Source organism: Enoplosus armatus, chromosome 3 (assembly GCF_043641665.1).
Source record: "Enoplosus armatus isolate fEnoArm2 chromosome 3, fEnoArm2.hap1, whole genome shotgun sequence".
NCBI classification, from domain to species: domain Eukaryota; kingdom Metazoa; phylum Chordata; class Actinopteri; order Centrarchiformes; family Enoplosidae; genus Enoplosus; species Enoplosus armatus.
Window position 1 is genome coordinate 7118267 of NC_092182.1, and position 19113 is coordinate 7137379.

The 19113-nt window shown below is 39.7% G+C and overlaps 1 protein-coding gene across 1 annotated transcript in view; it reads left to right on the forward strand.

Moving 5' to 3' along the window:
* The first annotated feature begins 1585 nt into the window (after window positions 1-1585).
* The window catches only part of suclg2 (succinate-CoA ligase GDP-forming subunit beta), an 84120-nt gene continuing 66592 nt past the window's right edge, over window positions 1586-19113 (forward strand). The window contains 3 exon segments of the mRNA XM_070902370.1: window positions 1586-1598; window positions 1601-1734; window positions 17757-17898. Coding sequence (XP_070758471.1) covers window positions 1586-1598; window positions 1601-1734; window positions 17757-17898 — 289 coding nt within the window.

Below are 19113 nucleotides of genomic sequence, written 5' to 3' on the forward strand. Positions count from 1 at the left end.
TTTCACTGTGTGGAATATGGATCACTGACTATCAAAAGCTTTCACCCAAAAAGAAGGGGGTTAAGAGCAGAAATATCAAATAAACATGAGATGAATTCCCTCCCAGTTGACATTAAAGTGGTTTACATTTGCACATTTTAGAAGTTTTTCAAGGTTTTACAATGTAGAATTTAGTTATTTGACCATAACAGGGCTTAGAAACAGATCTCCTGGTTGTAGCTGCTCATCATCGCCTCCCCTCTGTCTTGTCCTCCCGAGCCTGCTGACACTGATGGTTTCTAAGTGAGTATCTCATCCGTCTCTCTCTCTCTCCCTCTGTCATAATCACTGCTCTTTATGATCGGTTTGCCCTCTCTGCCCTTTCAAGATGCAGCATGTAATGAGGGCTCTGGAGGACTGTGTGAGTGGGCTATTTAGCTATTCAGACGAGATCAGCTCGCACATCCCACGCTCTCTAACTCGACTCCCTACCAATACCTCTCAGCTGAGCACAGTGATTGTTTGTCCCACTCACAAGGTCACACACTGGGTGGAGCTGAAGTGGCTCAGACATTCAAAATCCATGTTGAGCCTTCCAGTGTCTACTCTTAAAATTCACTTAAAATATATTCATACTTAAAATGAGCAATTTGATTATTTAACTCTATCCCATTGACAGATATGAAGATTTAATTGTGTTTTGAATCTGAGTTAAGTCTGCTCTGACTTCATTGGTGAATTAATGAATGAAATAGTAAATGAATGAATGAATAATATATATTTTTTCTTGTCCAGTCATTTATATGACCCATCCCACCTTGGGTTATGTACACCAAAATGTCTATATGTACCCACAAACAGCTAACTGCCTTGCAGAACAACTTGAATTCAAAATTTCAATCTTTTTCATTGGACTGAGTGAGCTTTGAGTTTTAAACTACTACTGTACACTTTAAGTGTACAGTATACATCCATAAATGTAAATAAATAAATCAACATTAATCAGCAACAAAACAAAACAACTTCTTATAGCACAACTACTTAGAAAAACATGAATGTCATATTTATATAAACCTATTTGTATAAAATCCCAAAATATCTCCAACAAAGATATTTAATACATACACACATCCTGACATGAATCCAAACAAACCTTACCAAATTTTTGACGTTCTGTGGAAAATAATATATTATGTATTGTGTTCATGTCTGTCAAATGTCCTGAGGAACCAGCACAAAAATCGAACTTTTTTTCCCCATGAAATATAAAAAGAATTAAATTTAACATTCAAAGAATAATAAGCCTTGAATATCATCACATCAGACAAAATCTGATTTTCTAAGAGAACTGTATATATACATATAATTTATTTTTTATTTTTTTTCAAATAAAAAAGTAGATGTTGACATTTTCAGATTTGAGGGGAGTTTTAGAGGGTTTCAGATCTCAATGCATTTGCAGCCTGGACAAATGCATTTTTCATCGGATCATGTAGGTTAACTTTTAACTGAATAGCTCTTAAATATGCCTGCACGCTGAACTTGGGACTGTTGGTGCGTGTGCGTGCCTCTTCCTCAAGCACCGCCCATGTCTGCCAGTTGACCTATGAACGGCTCCGTGTAACTCGCACATGCTCCCGACGTCATCTCTCTTTGGTCTTCCGTGTCAACATGGCGGCTTCCATGGCATCCAAGGCTGTAGCAAGAGGACTGCGGACAGCAACCTCAAAGCACATACTTCTGGACAAAGTCAAGGTACCGTTAGAGCTTACATTACCGAGAGGGCGGTTTTTAACCTCTCGCGGCTGGATGCCGCTCTCTTATGTCCGTTGTCATCGTCGCAGGGAGCTGTTAGTGCAGCTACGTGGCTAGCAGATTAGCATGTCTGAGCAGAGAGATGTTTGACAGATCAAAGTTGATCAGTGTGACAGGGCGCTGGTGATGTAACCACACTCTCTTCAGTGTGTGGTTACTGCTGTTTTAAAAAAAAACAAAAAACTGTTATTCAACAGCAGTTTTTCTGTGGAAAAGGTCACTCATGTATGTTATAAAATGCACCTTGTAAGTCAAAGATTTTCTTTCAGTCTTTACACAATATTTTATTTGTTTAGTTTAAATATATCTGCAGTGGGCTGTGTCAGCAGTTGATTCATTATTACCAGCAGTTATAAAGCCAACTGAGGGAGGTGCACCTGAACACTGCCACCAGGACATAACCGCTCAAAGTTTCTGACTGCAGCCCTGTTTCAGATAAGACCGCAGTGAAAAGGTCAAGTCTTGCACTTTGATCCTCCGGTGTCTGTTTGTGAACAACAGCTCCCAGGATTTTTCCGATTAGGTTTGTCTACATACACAATGGCAAATGATTATAGTAACACCGTCATCCGCTTTGCAGTCAAAGCATGAACGAAATGGAACAAATTGCTGCCAAAGCAAAATCAGAAATAAAGCCCTCTGGCTTGTGTCGGTTACCAAACAAATGCACTCTTACAGAGAAGAAACAGAGTTGTGTTTGCGTAACACATTTGAAAGCTTCAAGAGAACCAAATAAATATATCCGCATGTTCTGATACCAGCAGCGCCTCAGTTTCATGTTTTTCTTCTCAGCCAGGATCAGAGATCTGGTCTTGAGTGAAGCTCAGTCTGTATAAATGTTTGTAAGACTTGTACAGATGTCCTGACTGAAAGGACAGAGCAGGAACCTGTTGATACTGTAAACGTTACTACCAGTCAAGTAGGAACACTCTGTTTGGCACTGTGTCAGCAGTCTAGTTGGACTTTTGCAACTCATGTCATATTTACTTTTTCATATCTGCTTTTGCTGTGTTGCCCTGATAGCTTTTGGTAATGATTTAGCTATTTGTCTTGAAACTTGAAATAGCTTTTAAATGGAGTGCAATAGGGTGTTTTTGATTGCTGGTTTGGCTGGATTGCAGTGTTTTTGGAAATATATTGTGCTTCACAGTATATTAAGAAAACCAATAAATTAAAACATTATTTGGTCCTGATTATCCAGATTAGCATGGGATATCCCTAGTAGTAATAATTTTTATTAATATAAAAATATCAGAAAATAATGACAAATGCCCTCAGCAACTTCCCTGAACCACAGTTGCTGGCCTCCAGTTGCTTCTTTTTTTGTCTGAACCACAGTTAGAAAAACACAAAGTTTTTAATTATTTAAGTAGAAATTATAAAGGAGTATCTAGAGATAGGGGTCATGTTGAATTCAGCTGAAGTCTTCAAGTTCTTACACACACCCATTAGAACCCATATTAGAAACTGGACTTTATCCATTCAAAATTAATGGATTGTCACATTTAAACGGAAATAAATCATTATAGCTAAAATAAATATATTAACAAATACTTATCCATATAAAAATATCAAATTTCTGTGATATCAAGCATCATTTTGGTATTGGCCCCGATGTCACAATATTATTATAATTAAATCAACCTCCCAGATGTTTAAGGTGTTTCTCCCAACTTTGCTTTGCCTACCTACTTTGTACCATGTTCATGCATCACGTACAAACATGCAAGACTCCATGCAATCTGCAATAATGTGGAAGTTGACCAGTGTTCCCAAAATGTATTGTTTTACTCAGTGGTGTACGCATTGGCATGCCTTTAAAAAGTAAACTCTTGCAAAACTTCTAATCTCACATTTACTAGCTGTTGTACCTGGCTGTCTCTCTCTCTCTCGCTCTCTCTCTCTTGTGATAAGAGTAATGACAGCAAATTCCTTGTAATGTATGTTACTTGGCAATAAACAGTTTCTGATTCTGATTCTGATTCTGATTAGGGATTCTCTCTGGTCTGGTATCAGAGCCTGAATTGATTGACAGCCGGGGATCACTACAATAGAATCAAATCTGCTTTGACAGTATGTCAGCTAAGCTGAGGAATTCAATTTGCGATGATTTGTCAACAACAATGCAGAGGGCATCACAGTATTCAGATGGTTAGGCTCCAGGATGCTCTTAAAGGGGGAGTGGTATGTTCCGTTTTTTTTTCCCCTTCTGTCTTTCACTCTCTCCCATAAATCAAATCTCCTGAATTCTTGTCTGCACAGCGAGATAATCCCCAGGTTGTTTTTCACTGTCGCTGCACAGTAAACGTTTGCCAAGTTTTAAAAAAAAAAATTTGTAAGGTGCACCTGCTTAGTAATAACCCAGCAGTGTCGAAGCCCAGCATGGTTTGAAGGGAAACACTGGAAAGAGAGGTGGCTCAATGAGACTGGGTCCTGAATATTTTACAGAGGGGGGTGGAGAGCCCCCTGCAACGACTTCTTTTGCTGGAACTTCAAACGACGGGCGGCTTCCCCATCTGTCTCAGCAAGAACACATTTACATTTCCTCCCCGCAAGGGATACTGGAGGACGAAGTTAGCTCTAACTGGATTTGAATATCGCTTCACCAAGGTTAATAGCCATTTCTGTAGCTGGTGAGGTGCTTAGGCTTTTTCAATAATTTAGGAGGGCTGCAATCATTAGGAAATGTTGGCAGAATGAAATGGGGAATGCAATGAGTGAATGCACTCCTATCAGCTTAACTTCTGCTGTTGTTCCAGCGTAGATAATGAGGGAGAAGTGGGAGTGATGCTGAAAATTAGTTGAGAAAACAATGTCAGTGATGCTGACAGCTGTAATTCATTAAAAGTGCAGTATGTTGAAGATTATGTTCAGCTGCCATCCTGGCCTATTCATCATCTTTGAAATTAGACCCCCAAACATATTGTAAGTGTGATTTGGATTTCATAATTGAGTTTGCCTGGGGCTGCTCCCTATGAAGTTTTTTTTTTTTTTTTCAAAGACACGTCGACCTGACTTGCCCTCATCAATGTATGGAAATTTTGACAGGGTCAATCCGGCAGTTTGATTGTATCGTTTTTGTGTCATGGCAGTGTTACAGTGTGAGTGTACACTCTGTGTTACAGAGCAACATGGCAGCTGCTAGTGCAATAAAGACACCAATAAAGAAGTGATAAATTGTCTCCACACAACTGGCTGTACCCTACTGATAGTGCCCCAGATGCTTTGGCTGAATGTCAAAATTTGACCAGCTATTTAGTTTGTCCTAGACATGGTTGCCATGATAATTGTTAAAGTGGTGCAAACATTTTACATTAAACTGTGTTTGCTTTTTTTTGATAGATCCATCATGAACCACACATGATAATGCCAGTGAATCACTTGCCATCGTTGTGTTGTTGCCATTGTGTTAGCGATTCATGAATGTGGCTCCAGGGTATAAATATGCCTGTGACCATGTTCATACATGTGCACTCGGATGTATATGGGGGTGAACTTTGACATAGTTGCATATGCTTGTATTGCCTTCTCCTCATTTATGCGTTATCTTCCCCTTAGACTCAACACCTTTTAATATGACTCCGTACACCCTCTCTTATTAACTATGCTAATTACTGAAATCCCTATCTGTAGAGACACAACAGCCAGGTTTTCCTTTCTTAAGCCTGTCTGCAGGAGATTAGACCTGCCCTGCCTAAAGACCTGCCAATGATGCAAATCTCACTGATCTAAATCCTGGAGCCATGCTCTACTGCTCCCGCCTCTGTCTCTGCTCTACTGTTCTATTCGCGGCTCTCTAACAGACAGATGTCATTTCTCTCTCCATACTCTAATGGTCTGGGCACAACCTTAGCTTTTAAGAGGCAAGGACAGAAAGCTACAAGTAGATGGTAGCAGTAATGAGACATGCGACCTTGTATGATTTGTCTGTCCTTTTACTTTGATGAATGGTCAACATGATGTGTGATATAATCAGAAAGTAGCCTGGACATTATGAGGTATAGAAAGACATTTACTTGAGTTTAAAACACCTTTCTGCAGCAGCTTAAACAGAAAGTAAAGGCTAACAATTGTGAATGCCGAGATGTACTTAGCAGTGTAAATGCAGTCGATTAACCTGCAGTGTTATGTTTGTGCGGATGAGTCATTATGCTTTTGTTAAACCAAATGGCAGAGTGGCCTTAGGTTTTTACCAGTATTACATCCCTACTATCTTTGCCATAATCCCTCATCCAAATCTATGGAGGCAGGGCCAAAGCTGAGGACAGAGAGAGAAACTTCTGCCATCAATACTCAAGTACTTTATTAGTTAAAGGAGACCAGGCTAGATGGCTTTCTGAATTAGCCCGCTAATGCTTCATGAGGCATTCTCTTGCTACATGGCTGGCTTTAAGTGGAAATATGCCTGTGATTCACACTGGCCTGTTTATGCAGAAAATCCACATCAACTCTGCTTCTTTGCCTCTTCCATTTCCTTTACTGTGTGTCACCTCTCTCACGGCTTACTACACAGTGCTCGTCTAATTGCAAGACAGCCTGTATTTATGAGTTGCAACTAAGTAGCAAACTGCCACCTCATTAGCAGAAAAACATTCTACTGCAATCAGTATGGCAATGATTTTGATAGTTGCGTGATAGTGCTGTGAATAGTGATTTGATAGTGCTGCTGACTCTGATTCAGCCTGTGCTCATGGAAGTGGACACTATGAAGTTCCCCTTTTAAATGTTTTCCCGGATGGTTAGCTAAATGGATGGGGAAAAAGAGGCGAGTTCATAACCTGAATGGGAACAAATCAATTACATAGAATTGGTGAACTGGCAATCTGTTAATTTCTTAAACATTTGATAATGCCCCTTAAGGAGCATTCTGGTTAATTAACTCTGCAGTCATTTGTCGTCACTAATAAGGCAGTGTCATTTCAATGTTAAGGTCTGACCATGACAAGTAATGAGGATTTTAACCTCAACAGACATCTGGGGAATATGAGCTATTCAGTGCTTCTGGAAACTCCTGTTGTCCACTCGCTGTGGTTAGCAGTTGTACAGGCAAGAGATAGGGATTTTTTTTTGGCCAGGAATAAAACACGTATTTTCTAGAACAGAATTCCACAGAACTGCAAAGCAAAATTTCAGTTCCCTCAATGTCATAATTCAAAAGCAAAATAAAACCCAAATTTTGTATAAAATCTACCCACGCTTCCTCCAGAGACCCACTGCACAACAAGCAAGGCTAAGAGTCCGCAGCCATGCACAGCAATGCTTTGAGCTAAATGCTAATGTCAGCATGCTAACTTTCTTACAATGACAATGCTAACATGCAGGTATAATGTTAAAAATGTTCACTGTCCTAGTTAAGCCTGTTAGCATGCTAACATTTGCTAAATATCACTAAACAGAAAGTGCACCTGAAGCTGATGATGTTAGCTTTGCAGGTATTTGGTCATAAATGACAAATAAAAAATGTGACTTGATGGTGATGGCAAAGATGAGAAGTCAGGGATCACCAAAGTTATCACACTTCATCCATAGGGGAACATGAAAGTGTGTACCATATTTCATAGCAATCCATCCAATAGTTGTTGAGGTATTTCATTTTGGAACAAAGTAGTTGATCGACAGACGTGTCGACAGACCAACACTGCCATCCATAGAAAAAAAGAGTCAGTTGTCTTCACTGATAGACTTTTACTGTGTTTCTACATCAAGTTTTTCTACTGCACTATTTTTTTGTGATGCATTTTTTTTCTGGACAATTAAGGAAAAAAATCCACTAAGGTAGGCCATCTCAGATTTTGATAGGAGAGGAATACCTTGTGGTCATTAAAAGGACAGTCACAAAGAGGACGTTCAGAGTCCTCAAATGATCTCAAAGGCCCCTTTGAACCCCCCCTGATTGGAGTCCTGTAAGCTTATCTTCCTGTTCTTAATGGCATGTCATGCGGACCACGTCAATACACATTTGCAAGTTCCTCATGAATATGCCTGCTTGAAATTGTGCCTTAGCCTCAGTAGCTGTGAAAGCCCTTTTTTATTTTCACATAGACTCTCTTCAAACCTGGATTGGCATATTTAGAGTTTCCCCAAATGGAGCTATGCACTATATCCAGCCATTGAGACTTGTTAATGATGATAGCCTCTGTGTGAGTGGCAGAGTGTCTTGTGCTCTAGGTATATTCTGAATCCCTACTGTTCTTTACTGCCTTAATGCTGCTCTTCATAGTGCTTTATCTGTATTCATAATTTATAAACCGTTGAAAAAATAAAGTAATTTGTTACTTTTTTATTGACTTCTGAAGGGTAGTGAGTGATGAAGACTCTTGTTCGGGTGTCCTATAAGCTATCGATTGGCTCATGCAGCAGCCACCACTTTGCATGTGTCTTCCACATCATCAATCAGAGCAGTCTTTCCAATATGTCCATTGCTGTACTTCATCGAGCAGTGCCCTGGGTACCATAGGTTCTCAACCTGATGCCGGTTGAATAAAGAACACTCAGCCTGAAAAAGCACAATAGGTCATGCATTCAATTGGGTGGGACATTATATCATGAACAGGGTTTGTACAAAGTCTTGAAAGTTTGAAAAAATGCTTAATTTTAACCGCTGTGTTTTCAAGGTTAGGAATATGCTTGAATGTGAATATACTCCTTTAAAAATGCTTGATTTTCAACATAATTTGGTGTTTCGTCTACATAGTCACTCATGTAAACCAAAAATCTTTTAATATTTGAAATGAAATGATCTCGTCGCCATATTTGTTTGTTGTCTCCTGGCGTCTCCGCAAGTATTAAATAGTCATGATCAAAACAAACAATCAAAGTTAATATGAACAGCTGGTAAAATAAACCTGTAAAACTGTTTATTTTTTGATTAATCGTTTAGTCTATAAAACATTATCAAACAGTGAAAAATTCCCATCGCAATATGTGATGGCCTCATCAAGTGTCTTGGTTTGTCTGACCAATAGCCAAATCCCCAAAATATTCAATTTATTTTAATGCATTTTTCACATTTGAGAACCTGGAACAATCAGATTTTTTTTTTATCTTTTTGCTTGAAAAACAGCCTTGGTCAGATAAATAGCCTGCGTTCAGAGATAATGTTCCCTTAGTGTTACCAACTGCCAGGGCAGAATCACATCTTCACTCACTATTGGCAGGGTCCTGTCTGGCTTCACTACCATTCAAGAAATAAATGCATTTTTTGACCTGTCATGTCAACCCTTTGAATTTTTGAATGACAGATTAACGAGCAGCGCAGCATTGACTGGCTGCTGTTTATGGGCCTGATCAAAGGTGATTGCCTGCTTTGTAACCTTCCCCTGTAAATTAAGGCTTATGGCTCTAATAAATTTCCAAGGGAGCCAGAACTACTCTGTCAGATGGTGACTTTTTGACATTGTTCCAGTCTCTCATAGTGATAAAGACAACTGCTTTAAATTAGCCCTAGGATATTGACTCCTTAAGTTTAACAGAAGGGCAAACGACAAAGTAGTGGCATGTCTTGAAATGACTTTGCAAAGTGCCAAGATGAGACATCCCCTCACTGTGATGACACTTCTCACAACAAGTGCGGTTTGACATTGTGCATGCTGCTCTCAAGCAAACATGAGACTGCACAATTTTGTGCCTCTTTGGAGAAGTCCTGATGTTGCATGATGCTGTGCTGAATACCATATGGACCTGCCACAGAAGTGTTTTGGGAGTAGCGTTGACTATTCTAAGATTTTGTCCTTCAATGCCACTCGTGGATCAGTACAGCTGTGACAGGGACTTGGCAATCTGATGCAGCTGCTGCCATAGCACTGTCTGTCCTCTCTGTCTTTGTGTGAGGGCACAGCCACTCTGAGTGCTCAGTAAAGAGAGCGGCCGTATGGTGACATAGTTTATTCAGCACATTTCAATGTTCCAAAGAATCCTTTGTTCTTTTTTTATTTTACTTATGGATGTCTACAGTTTTAGGAAATGTCTTTGTGAGTTGTTGTCTTTGGGTTTGTTTAGCTACTTTAGCTTACTTTACCCTACTTTACTTTAGCTATTTACATTCTTTGCCTTTATCTCAACATTTTCCCACCATATAGTTTTTGATCAAATTGTGTTAATAGGCTGTGTCATTTTTAATGTTGGTTTTTGCTAAACATTTTTACACAAGAATCCTGCACAAAGGACCCTGTAAACATCATAATCTTTGCTAATCGGCCTGGCTTTATTTTTGCGAAGGTTACACTCACATGCTCCACCTCGAGCCTCTTATCATAGGTCAAAATATCTTATATGATCCACAGCACCCTTTTTATATCATCAAAAAGGAAGACTTGTGAAGGGGAACCAGGGAGCTGTTGGGAGTCACAAGTAAGTAAACTGTCAACAATGTAGAAACAAGGCTGATGTTAGATAAGAATGTTAGTTCTGAATAAATAACTTACTTACTAATTTACTTACTAACTCATCCCCTCCTCACACTGCGACATCACTCGTAGTTTATCTGGTGAAAAATTATTTATATTGTGTCAGGGGATCACCTCTACAGAGTTCTGAATTTTACTAACACACTTGACAGGGCTACACTTAGTGTTTTAAATGTAGGCTACTAAATTCCAGCTTTAAGAGGCAATATAAGTATCATCTATTACAGTATTAATGTGGATCAAATTTCATAGGTTGCTTGAATTATTATGAACAGAAAATATTTAAAATGACCTGTATCTATAGTATAGGATAGTGTAAAAATCTAAAATACATTTTCATGATTTGGAGATTAAAATTTTATTTTGAGCCATTAATCAAATGCAAATCCATTAAAATGTAAACACATTGCTCAGGTCTTCTCCAGTACACCATGCTATGTTTATCAAATGTTGTCTTCTGTTTAACAAGAAATAGCCTCATACACCAACATGTTTTAATGTTGATGGACTGGTATTGAAAGTCACACCGGTCTGCACCTGTGAGTGTTCTCAAAGTTAGACATGTTGATCAAAACATTAATCAAAAGCACCATTTAGATCTGTCTGAAAGTAGGACTTTTGTGTTTGGCTTTAAAGAAAAAAGAGAGTTAGTATCCATGTCAGCTACAGTGTATTGCCGTGACATTTTGCGATCACTCGCTAAAAGGCAAGACTCTTGCTGCAAGCCTGCTGAAAGCAAAATTCTTTCACAGAATAAGTGCCTCCTTGGTATGACTTCAGCTTCTTTCTCCTTTGCCTAATTTGGATTTTGTCTTAAAGGTTTTTGCTGTGCTTTTGCATCAAAAGCGAAATACCGTTGCACAAGTGTAAAACATAATGGAGACGATGAGGTGCTATTATTGGAGTGGTGTCACATTAATACTGTATATCTTCATGGGTTTAGTCATGGCATATTTTTACCTCCTGGAAATGCACATGTCCCTGACCTAAAGGGAAAGCCAGGTACATGTTTCCTGGGCCCTTTTTGGAACCTGCCTCTGGCGTTTTGACGGTGAGGCAAGTTCCCTGTCAGAATGGCTGATTTGAACAAATACTGGAAAGCTAAAGGAGAGTTTTTCTTGTTGATTCATAAAGGCTTGTCACTAATGTACATGCTTGCATTTCCAATTTTTTTTTTTGTGTTTAGCGCTACTGACAAATCCTGTCCGTTTTGATTTGCCAAATGAATGAGACCTGTTCCTTAAATGTCTTTTTTCTTCTCATCTCCATATATTAATAGAGGATATTGCTTTTTTATCATTGTCACCACTCCGACTCTCTCTTGCCACTGCACCCCACTTCTCCTCACTTGGATGCATTCATGAGAAAGATCTTGAGTGCTTTTGTGTGTCGAGGAGTTTGCTGTGAATATTTATGCCATCTAGGGCCCATGTCAGGGCATACAACTTTGTTTTGTGTGTCTTCACAGAGTTCTCGTCTTCTTTGTGTGTATAATAAGAATAAGTAGAGCAGTAGTTAGGTAAAAGGACTGGGTAGGATTGTCTCTAGAGTGCTGCTGATGATAATTACTGTAGAGAGAGTGTCTCAGGAGACTGCAGGCCAGCTGCCTGCCTGCCTTTCTGCCATACTGCCATTCGCCATTTACTGGTTCCTTCCAGGGCAGACACGTAGCACTCGGATTATTCCTTTCCTGTCAAGACCTCAGCAGTATCATGACTATCTGATAGCATTAAGCATGACTAGGACTGAGTGAAACCATAACTGTGGTCAGGATTAGTCTGAAGGATAGTGTATTCTACACTCTATAAGAGGGACTCTTTATATATCTACTGTTAAGGTGGCAAATTGATGAATTGAAGTACAGAGTTGCACAACTGGAGGAGCTGCTGGGTATGGACGTATTTTGTCACACTGTAAATTCACGTTTGAAAGTTTTCTTCAGTGTTATCCTGTTCCCGTCTCCTCGATAATTTCACAATACTATAGTTATATATGTTTTGGCCATTTTATGGCCGGGAGAGAGATGGGGCAATATGTGTAAGAAAGGTCCCCAGCCATAATCAAACCAGGGACGTGGTGATCATAGTATGGCATGTGTCTTAACCACTAACCCATCACAACGCCCCAAGATTTTCTAACATAGTTGTTTATCTTTTTTACTGATGATTTCACTTCAGTTGCCAGTTACGTTATGTTGTATGTTGAACTTTTCCTTCTGAAACCCTGGATGCCTGAAATATCTCCTCATACTTTATTTTTACTTTATTTTTATTTTTATAGTAAATCCATGATATTTCAGTGCTTTTAATTATAGAGATTTCTTTTAATTAGCGGAGCACCGTGTTGCTTTGTTTTATAGGTTAAGATCTATTTTTTATAAATAATCTCTTACATCTGTCATAAAATGTATTGGCAGCTAAAGCAACAGGTTGCCTCCTGTTTTCATACTCAGTGTTTTACCTCTGGATGGTGTCAAGCCAGATGTGCCTGCATGCAGGTTGTATTGCAGCATTGCTTGACTTTGTCATTCCAGATTTCACTCACAGCCATAGTGATACCAAGCCTCACTTCATCTCTTTCATTCTGAATTCGAGCAGTCAAGAATACCTGCGCATGCCAAAAAGTCTTTGTAGCACAGTAAGAGAGTATTAAACAATAGAAAGATAGACTTTCTGTTGCAATTCACTACTCATTAATAACTGAGATTTTGGCATCATCAGAGCATAATTAACAATACAACATTCATGCAGGTGAAGTTCAAAAAGTTCATTAATACAACAAGTTAATCATCTGTCAGATCATCAATAATGGCAGCCAGGTAAAAATTATATCTCAACATCATTCTTTGAATCTCTAATATCAGTCAATAGTTACAGTATTTACAATGAAGTTCACAAAATAATTCATAATTAATGCATTACTTTGTCATTTGTGCATTTTCATTATCATTCAAGTTTTTACTTTCCACTTCCACTTTCCAAGTGAATGTGTCATTTCAGCCAAGTGCTATTTTATGCACTTTGAATGTAGTAAAAAAACAACTACATGTCTATTAGTATCAATTTTGGACTTATTATGGCATATTGAAAATCATCAAGTCAAAAATTGCAATTTGTCACTGGTTAGATTTTTCTCCTGCTTCCTCAATGCACTCACATTGCAGTCTGTACCTGCCAGCCGCAGTTGCCCACAATGTGGAAAAAAAGTCTTCAGCTTCAATACTCACAACATAAATTAAGAGCAAGAAACTTTTAATTGTTGTTACTTTAAATGTAAGAACATTAAAACATAGCAATATTAAGACACTTGGGGGGCTAATCATAAATAAAGAGTTGACTCTAAAATATAGAGGTTACAGTTTATTCCTATACCATTACTATTACTAATTGAATTTGGCACAGAGTCTAATGCACGTTTTTGGTAGCTTATTTGAAGGTAAAATCTAAAAAGTATGCACACAAAGGCTGGGAAGAATCACCACACATAATCTGAACGACATTGTTTTATACAATATACAATATACAAATGATACAAATTGTCTATAGGTCTGGTGCATACTAGAAAGTGCCCTAGGTTACTCTCCATTCTCTGGTGTTTTGCCCAAGGTAACTGTCAGTGCCTGGAGGGACACCTCCTGCCCCCCTTGACTTCTCTAGTAAGGTGTTTTTATTTTTTTTTGGGAAGTCTGCATAGCTCTTTCTCCTCCCCATCCTCACTCCTCCCTTTTCTGGGTGACAGAGGAACCATTTTAATTGACATGTACTGGTTTGAGCATCCTAGTTAGATGGTTTGGAAAGGCTAATAGCAGATTTACGTGATTGCTGCATCTTTCTCTACAAAGGTGTGCCTTAATTTTGGCAGGAATTGGGATCAAAGACCTTTCTTGTCCTTCAGTGTGTTTAGGACATTCTCCCATGTGTTTGAGTATGTGTACCACAACAATGCTGCTCTATCTAAGAGGCAGTGAATGCTTTCTGTATTCTCAACCTTCCTAGGACTTTCCTGTAATGGCCAACATGGTTTCTATTCTACTTGCAGTGGATGTTTTGTGATCAAAAGTGGCAGAATTACCTAACTGTTGTACTTTTGAGAATTTTATTTTAACTTTGTGTTTAGATCACATTAATATTTCCGAGCAGTGTTATAAATAATTGTTGGGTAAAATTAGTGATGCATGAATTAGTGGGGCTGGAGCCTGCAGCCAGCAGGGGGATTTATGCTGCTAATGTTATCTTGAACCTCTCCCAGTTTCTCTTAAAGTGAAGCCAAAAGTGACGGCACATTGGCGTCACTTTTGGCTTCACTTTTAGAGAAACTAGATGAATTGTTGTCTCTAACACCAAGTTGCTTTTATGAGTTTCACATTCAAAAGTTTGGAGAGTTGAGACTGACTGTAGGATGTGGTGTTGCTGATGTAACCACCAGTGTGTCCATATTGAGTTTAGAGTGTTGCTGTCCTAAATCTAATCCTGATGGTTTGACCTGTCTCGGCGTGATCTGATGATACTTCCTGTTGAAAAGACTTGTAACTTGGTCCTGCGACAGGCTCCCTTCTGCCATTTGCTTTTGTCAAATGTGGACCAAAAGGTAGACTGACATATGGAGACATGCGCCCAGGCAGCAGAGCTGATCCTCCCAAGGCGAATAGTTTGAATGGCAAGGGAAGAGGATGTTTTAAGAGAGGAGGCCCTGCAGGTACCTGACAGCAGTCAAATGAGTCCACAAAACAGAGAAAACTTGTTCTGCAGCTTGGCTTGTTAAGGCTGTGGGATATGTTCCGCTTAAGTGGACGTGTAGGAATGAGCCACAGGCAGAAAAAGAGTGAATGCTTAAAGTCATACACCCTAGGCAAGTTTTTCTCAACAACAGACAGACAGATACAGACGGATCCATTTTGTCCAAATCTATTTCGTTTTTTCCTAAATTCTGTTCAAGTCTTTCCTATAATGTTTTTTTTTCAGATTGAGATTCTTTTGTTATTTATATTGCTATGCAGATCTTTATGTAATCCTGCAGTTCATTTCTTGCCCTGTCTTTGAACCCCTGCAGACTCCTGCGAGAGAGTCACATCATCAGTATTGGCTGTTATAGAGTGCTGTAGGGGATAGACTTGAAGTGTAGCTCCACATGTACACATACAAACTGCAATAATGGAAACATATGAATAATATGGTATTGCTGACGAGACTGCAGAGGTGACCCGCAGATGCCCCTCATTACTGTATTCAGTTATGTGAGAGAAGAGGCCAATGTGGATCAGTGTGTACGGTTCTCCTAGAAAACAACCCATTTTGGCTCTAATGAAGTCTCCCGACAGGCTCTCGCCAGAGTTGCAGTGGAGAAAGCATGCTAATACAGTGTGCTGTGGCACAGACAGGGTTGTTTTGGCGTGGATTGTGAATTACCAGTGATGCGGTTTGTTTTCAGTTGAGGCCAATTAATGATTGTGCTTAATTCTAGATAAAAAAAAAGGTTTGGCTTGGCTGTTCCCTTTTAGAGTGACCACGTCAAGCTCATTAGCTTTTAATCACTAATAACCATTAAGGGTTAGTCGGGATTACATTTCACTCCCTCAACCACTTAATGGTTGAGAGATGTTGAACAAATACACTCCCTTTGAAACCCCCTCACCCTTGTGCTCCTATTCTTTCTCCCTCATGAATGATGGACTGACTGACGACTTTAAAAGGCACAGAGTGGCCTTGTCACGGCCCATGCACCACTGAATCAAAACGCAGCATAAATATGCACGCACTGTGCATGTGCATGCACACACATGATCAGAAAAACATCTTGGTAGTCTCTTTTTTTGGCTCCTGCTGTATGTCTTAAAAAATGTATTTGCTTGATCAGCTCCTCTCTCTTTGTTGCTCTTGAATTCCTCCTTCATTATTCTTTCATTGTATATTCAGTGATATAGTGATATAGTGAGTGTGGTATGAGTGTGGTATATGCAGGTTTATTGTTGTCTTTTTCCAGTTCCCTAAACCCCAAAATGTAGGTTTGATAAGTGCCGACGTCATTTAATGCAGACTTGACATGCTGCCTGTCGCTATTGTGTGATTCAATGCAGATGTAAAATTCACTGCTGCGAGTTAACGTAATGAAGAGTATTCATATAGCCACTTCCAGTATCGCTTTAGATATCTCTTTCATGTTATTAATGTTTGTGGTCAAGCTGCTTTCAGCTTTGTGTCCCCAAAACACCAACTGTTGTTCAACTGTCCCACTTAAGACACTATTTTTGTGTTTTGAGTTCAGATTATTTTGTCAAACTTTTCTTTCATAATACCATATTCTTAGATACTAGTACTAAGGTCATGTAAATATTCACAGCACCAATATTTTCATCAACATTTGGTCATGTCGGTCAGTCCATCTTTGTCGCCTGTTTCAACATAATTCCACTTGACTGCCATCCTTTTTGTCAATCGGCTTAGAAGGACGCAGACTCAGTTTCAAGGTGTGGTGCGCTGCTTGATGCAATTGCCATATTTAAGGTTGTGTGTTTGTTCCCACAGAAATGTATTTTTCCCACAGAATCGACCTGGAACAGCTGGCTGCTCCTTTTAAAAACTAGTGATTGTTGTTAAGAGCAGAATATCGACCGTGCAGACTTAGGCACAGCTGGTGTGATGGAGCATTTGATTTTGCTATACTGATGTAGTGGACAATAATGGTGGTATGTGCCAACAACATGCTACTGTACAATAACATCTTAACAGTATCACAAGATGTCATCATCTTCTGCTTTATAATATTCATGAAGTGTTCTCAAATAACTAATAATCAGCTTAGGTTAGTTTAACTTGACTTAGTCAGCAACATAATGCAGTGCAATTCTGATGCTATTATCATGTTAGTTTAATCTTCTCTGGGTAAGGAAATACACACACTGAAGCATCATTTACACACTGAACCTTGTTTTCCCTTTACTTTAATGGCCTTTCACTCCTTAACGACTCCCTGAAGATCTTGTGAAAACATTTGCATGCACGCACACATGCCCATATGTGCTCTCTCTCTCACACACACACACACACACACTGACACAGACACCCATGCATGTAGTAGTGTGTGCTGGTGCGGAGGGATTCGAACTCTAGCGCAGCCCGTGTCTCCCCGTCACATTAAAAAGCCAATTTCCTTTTAATAGCAACAACAGCTGGAGCTGACAGGGCCTGTGTCTGCTGATGGAGCAAACAGCTCCAGAGCCGTCCTGCAGCTTAGGCCCGTCTGCCTACCTCATTACAGGAAAAGGAGCGAGAGAGAGAGAGAGGTGGAAGGAGGGGCGTGGGGGCGAGGAGCAGAGGAGGAAAGGATATAGCCTGTGCACGAGGCAGGTGTTAGACATGTTTTGGTGTTGTATAATGTAACACGCCGCAGCAGAGAGTGCGCGGGCTTGCAGAGATGTTGAGCTGAAGAGGAAAAATTGTTATCATTAGGCATGATGGAACCCTCGAGATGGGTGCCTTTTATAGCACTGTGTTAACTATCTTTCACTTACAAGTCACACTTACTCATTCTGCCTCCCTCCTTCCCTTCCTCTCCCTCCAGTGCACCTGGTTGAGTCCCAGGAGATGGCTGAATCTGCAAGAGTACCAGAGCAAGAAGTTGATGCAAGAGAGTGGCGTGGCCGTCCAACGGTTCTATGTGGCCGACACAGCTTCTGAGGCCCTGGAGGCTGCGAAGAGACTCAGTGAGTAAAGGACACACACAGACACACAAAGAGCCATCCAGTCCATCTATGTGCACTATGACCACAGAGAAAGGAGCAGCATGCCTTCTAGGCTTGGGTGTTAAAACGATAACCTTACTTTGAGGAATTTGTTTTCCTTGAATCCTTTTTGTTCATTTAACACAACCAGCCAGACTTCTAAAACAGCAGTGTTTAATTCTGTATGAACACAAGCAGCCATGGCCTACAAGAACTTTGCTTAATTAAAATATTGTAAAATGAAATCAGGAAACATCTGATCAAAGAATGAAGCAAACAAGATGCGGCACAGCATTCGATGCTAACTTTGGGTACTCCACAGTTTCAACTCTCAATGCAGTTTCAATGCTGTGGACGCATTTGGGTCGGTGGTCCTCAGCCGTGCTGTGTGACAAATAAACTGATGGGTCTGCATGCTGGTGATTGTTTACGCTTTAGGCTCAGTAGAATTACCTTTATTTCAAACTATTTTGAAATGTCATGTTTGACAATCTCAGTCTTCTGATGACATGGGCAATATGATAAGGAATAAGTAGTGTTGAAATACTAACGAAATTGTCTGTTCGTCCCACGTGGGCACAACATCGCTTCACTGCTATTCTCATGTTGTATGGATTTACACATTACTCTTTATTACTCTAGTGTTGCTGATACGTTTTGTAAACTGATTTGGTTGTAATTACTGTGTAATTGTACTGCCGTACACTGTGTAAACCTTAACAGTCCTATTTGTGCTGCATGGCTCTTTGGCCCTGCTACAGGACGTGCAAATGGCTGTGGTTAATCAGGGTTGAAGCTTTATCAAGTTTAATCGCGTCTTTATGCTGTTTGCTTATGTGTGGGAGCCTGTGTTTTTTGAGCTTAGTGGTTGTGCCTGCTCGGGTTTTCATCGCGCACTCATCTGCGCTAATTCGTTTCACATCCTCTCATGTTCAGTTTCTCACGTTTTGCTTATTTTTTATTTGATTTTTTTTAGAATGTATTTATCATTAATCCTTGGTTACAATTTGGATTATTGCCCCCACACACTTACACAAAGCCACGCAAGGAGGTGACTGAAACTATTCGCATGAGCAAAGATGGTTTAACACACATTTGTATGCACCCACACATAGCTTTCTCTTCCATCCCCTACCTTCCCTGTTCTACTTTCTTCCTACACACCAAACTGCCCAGCACATACGGTGTATATTTCCA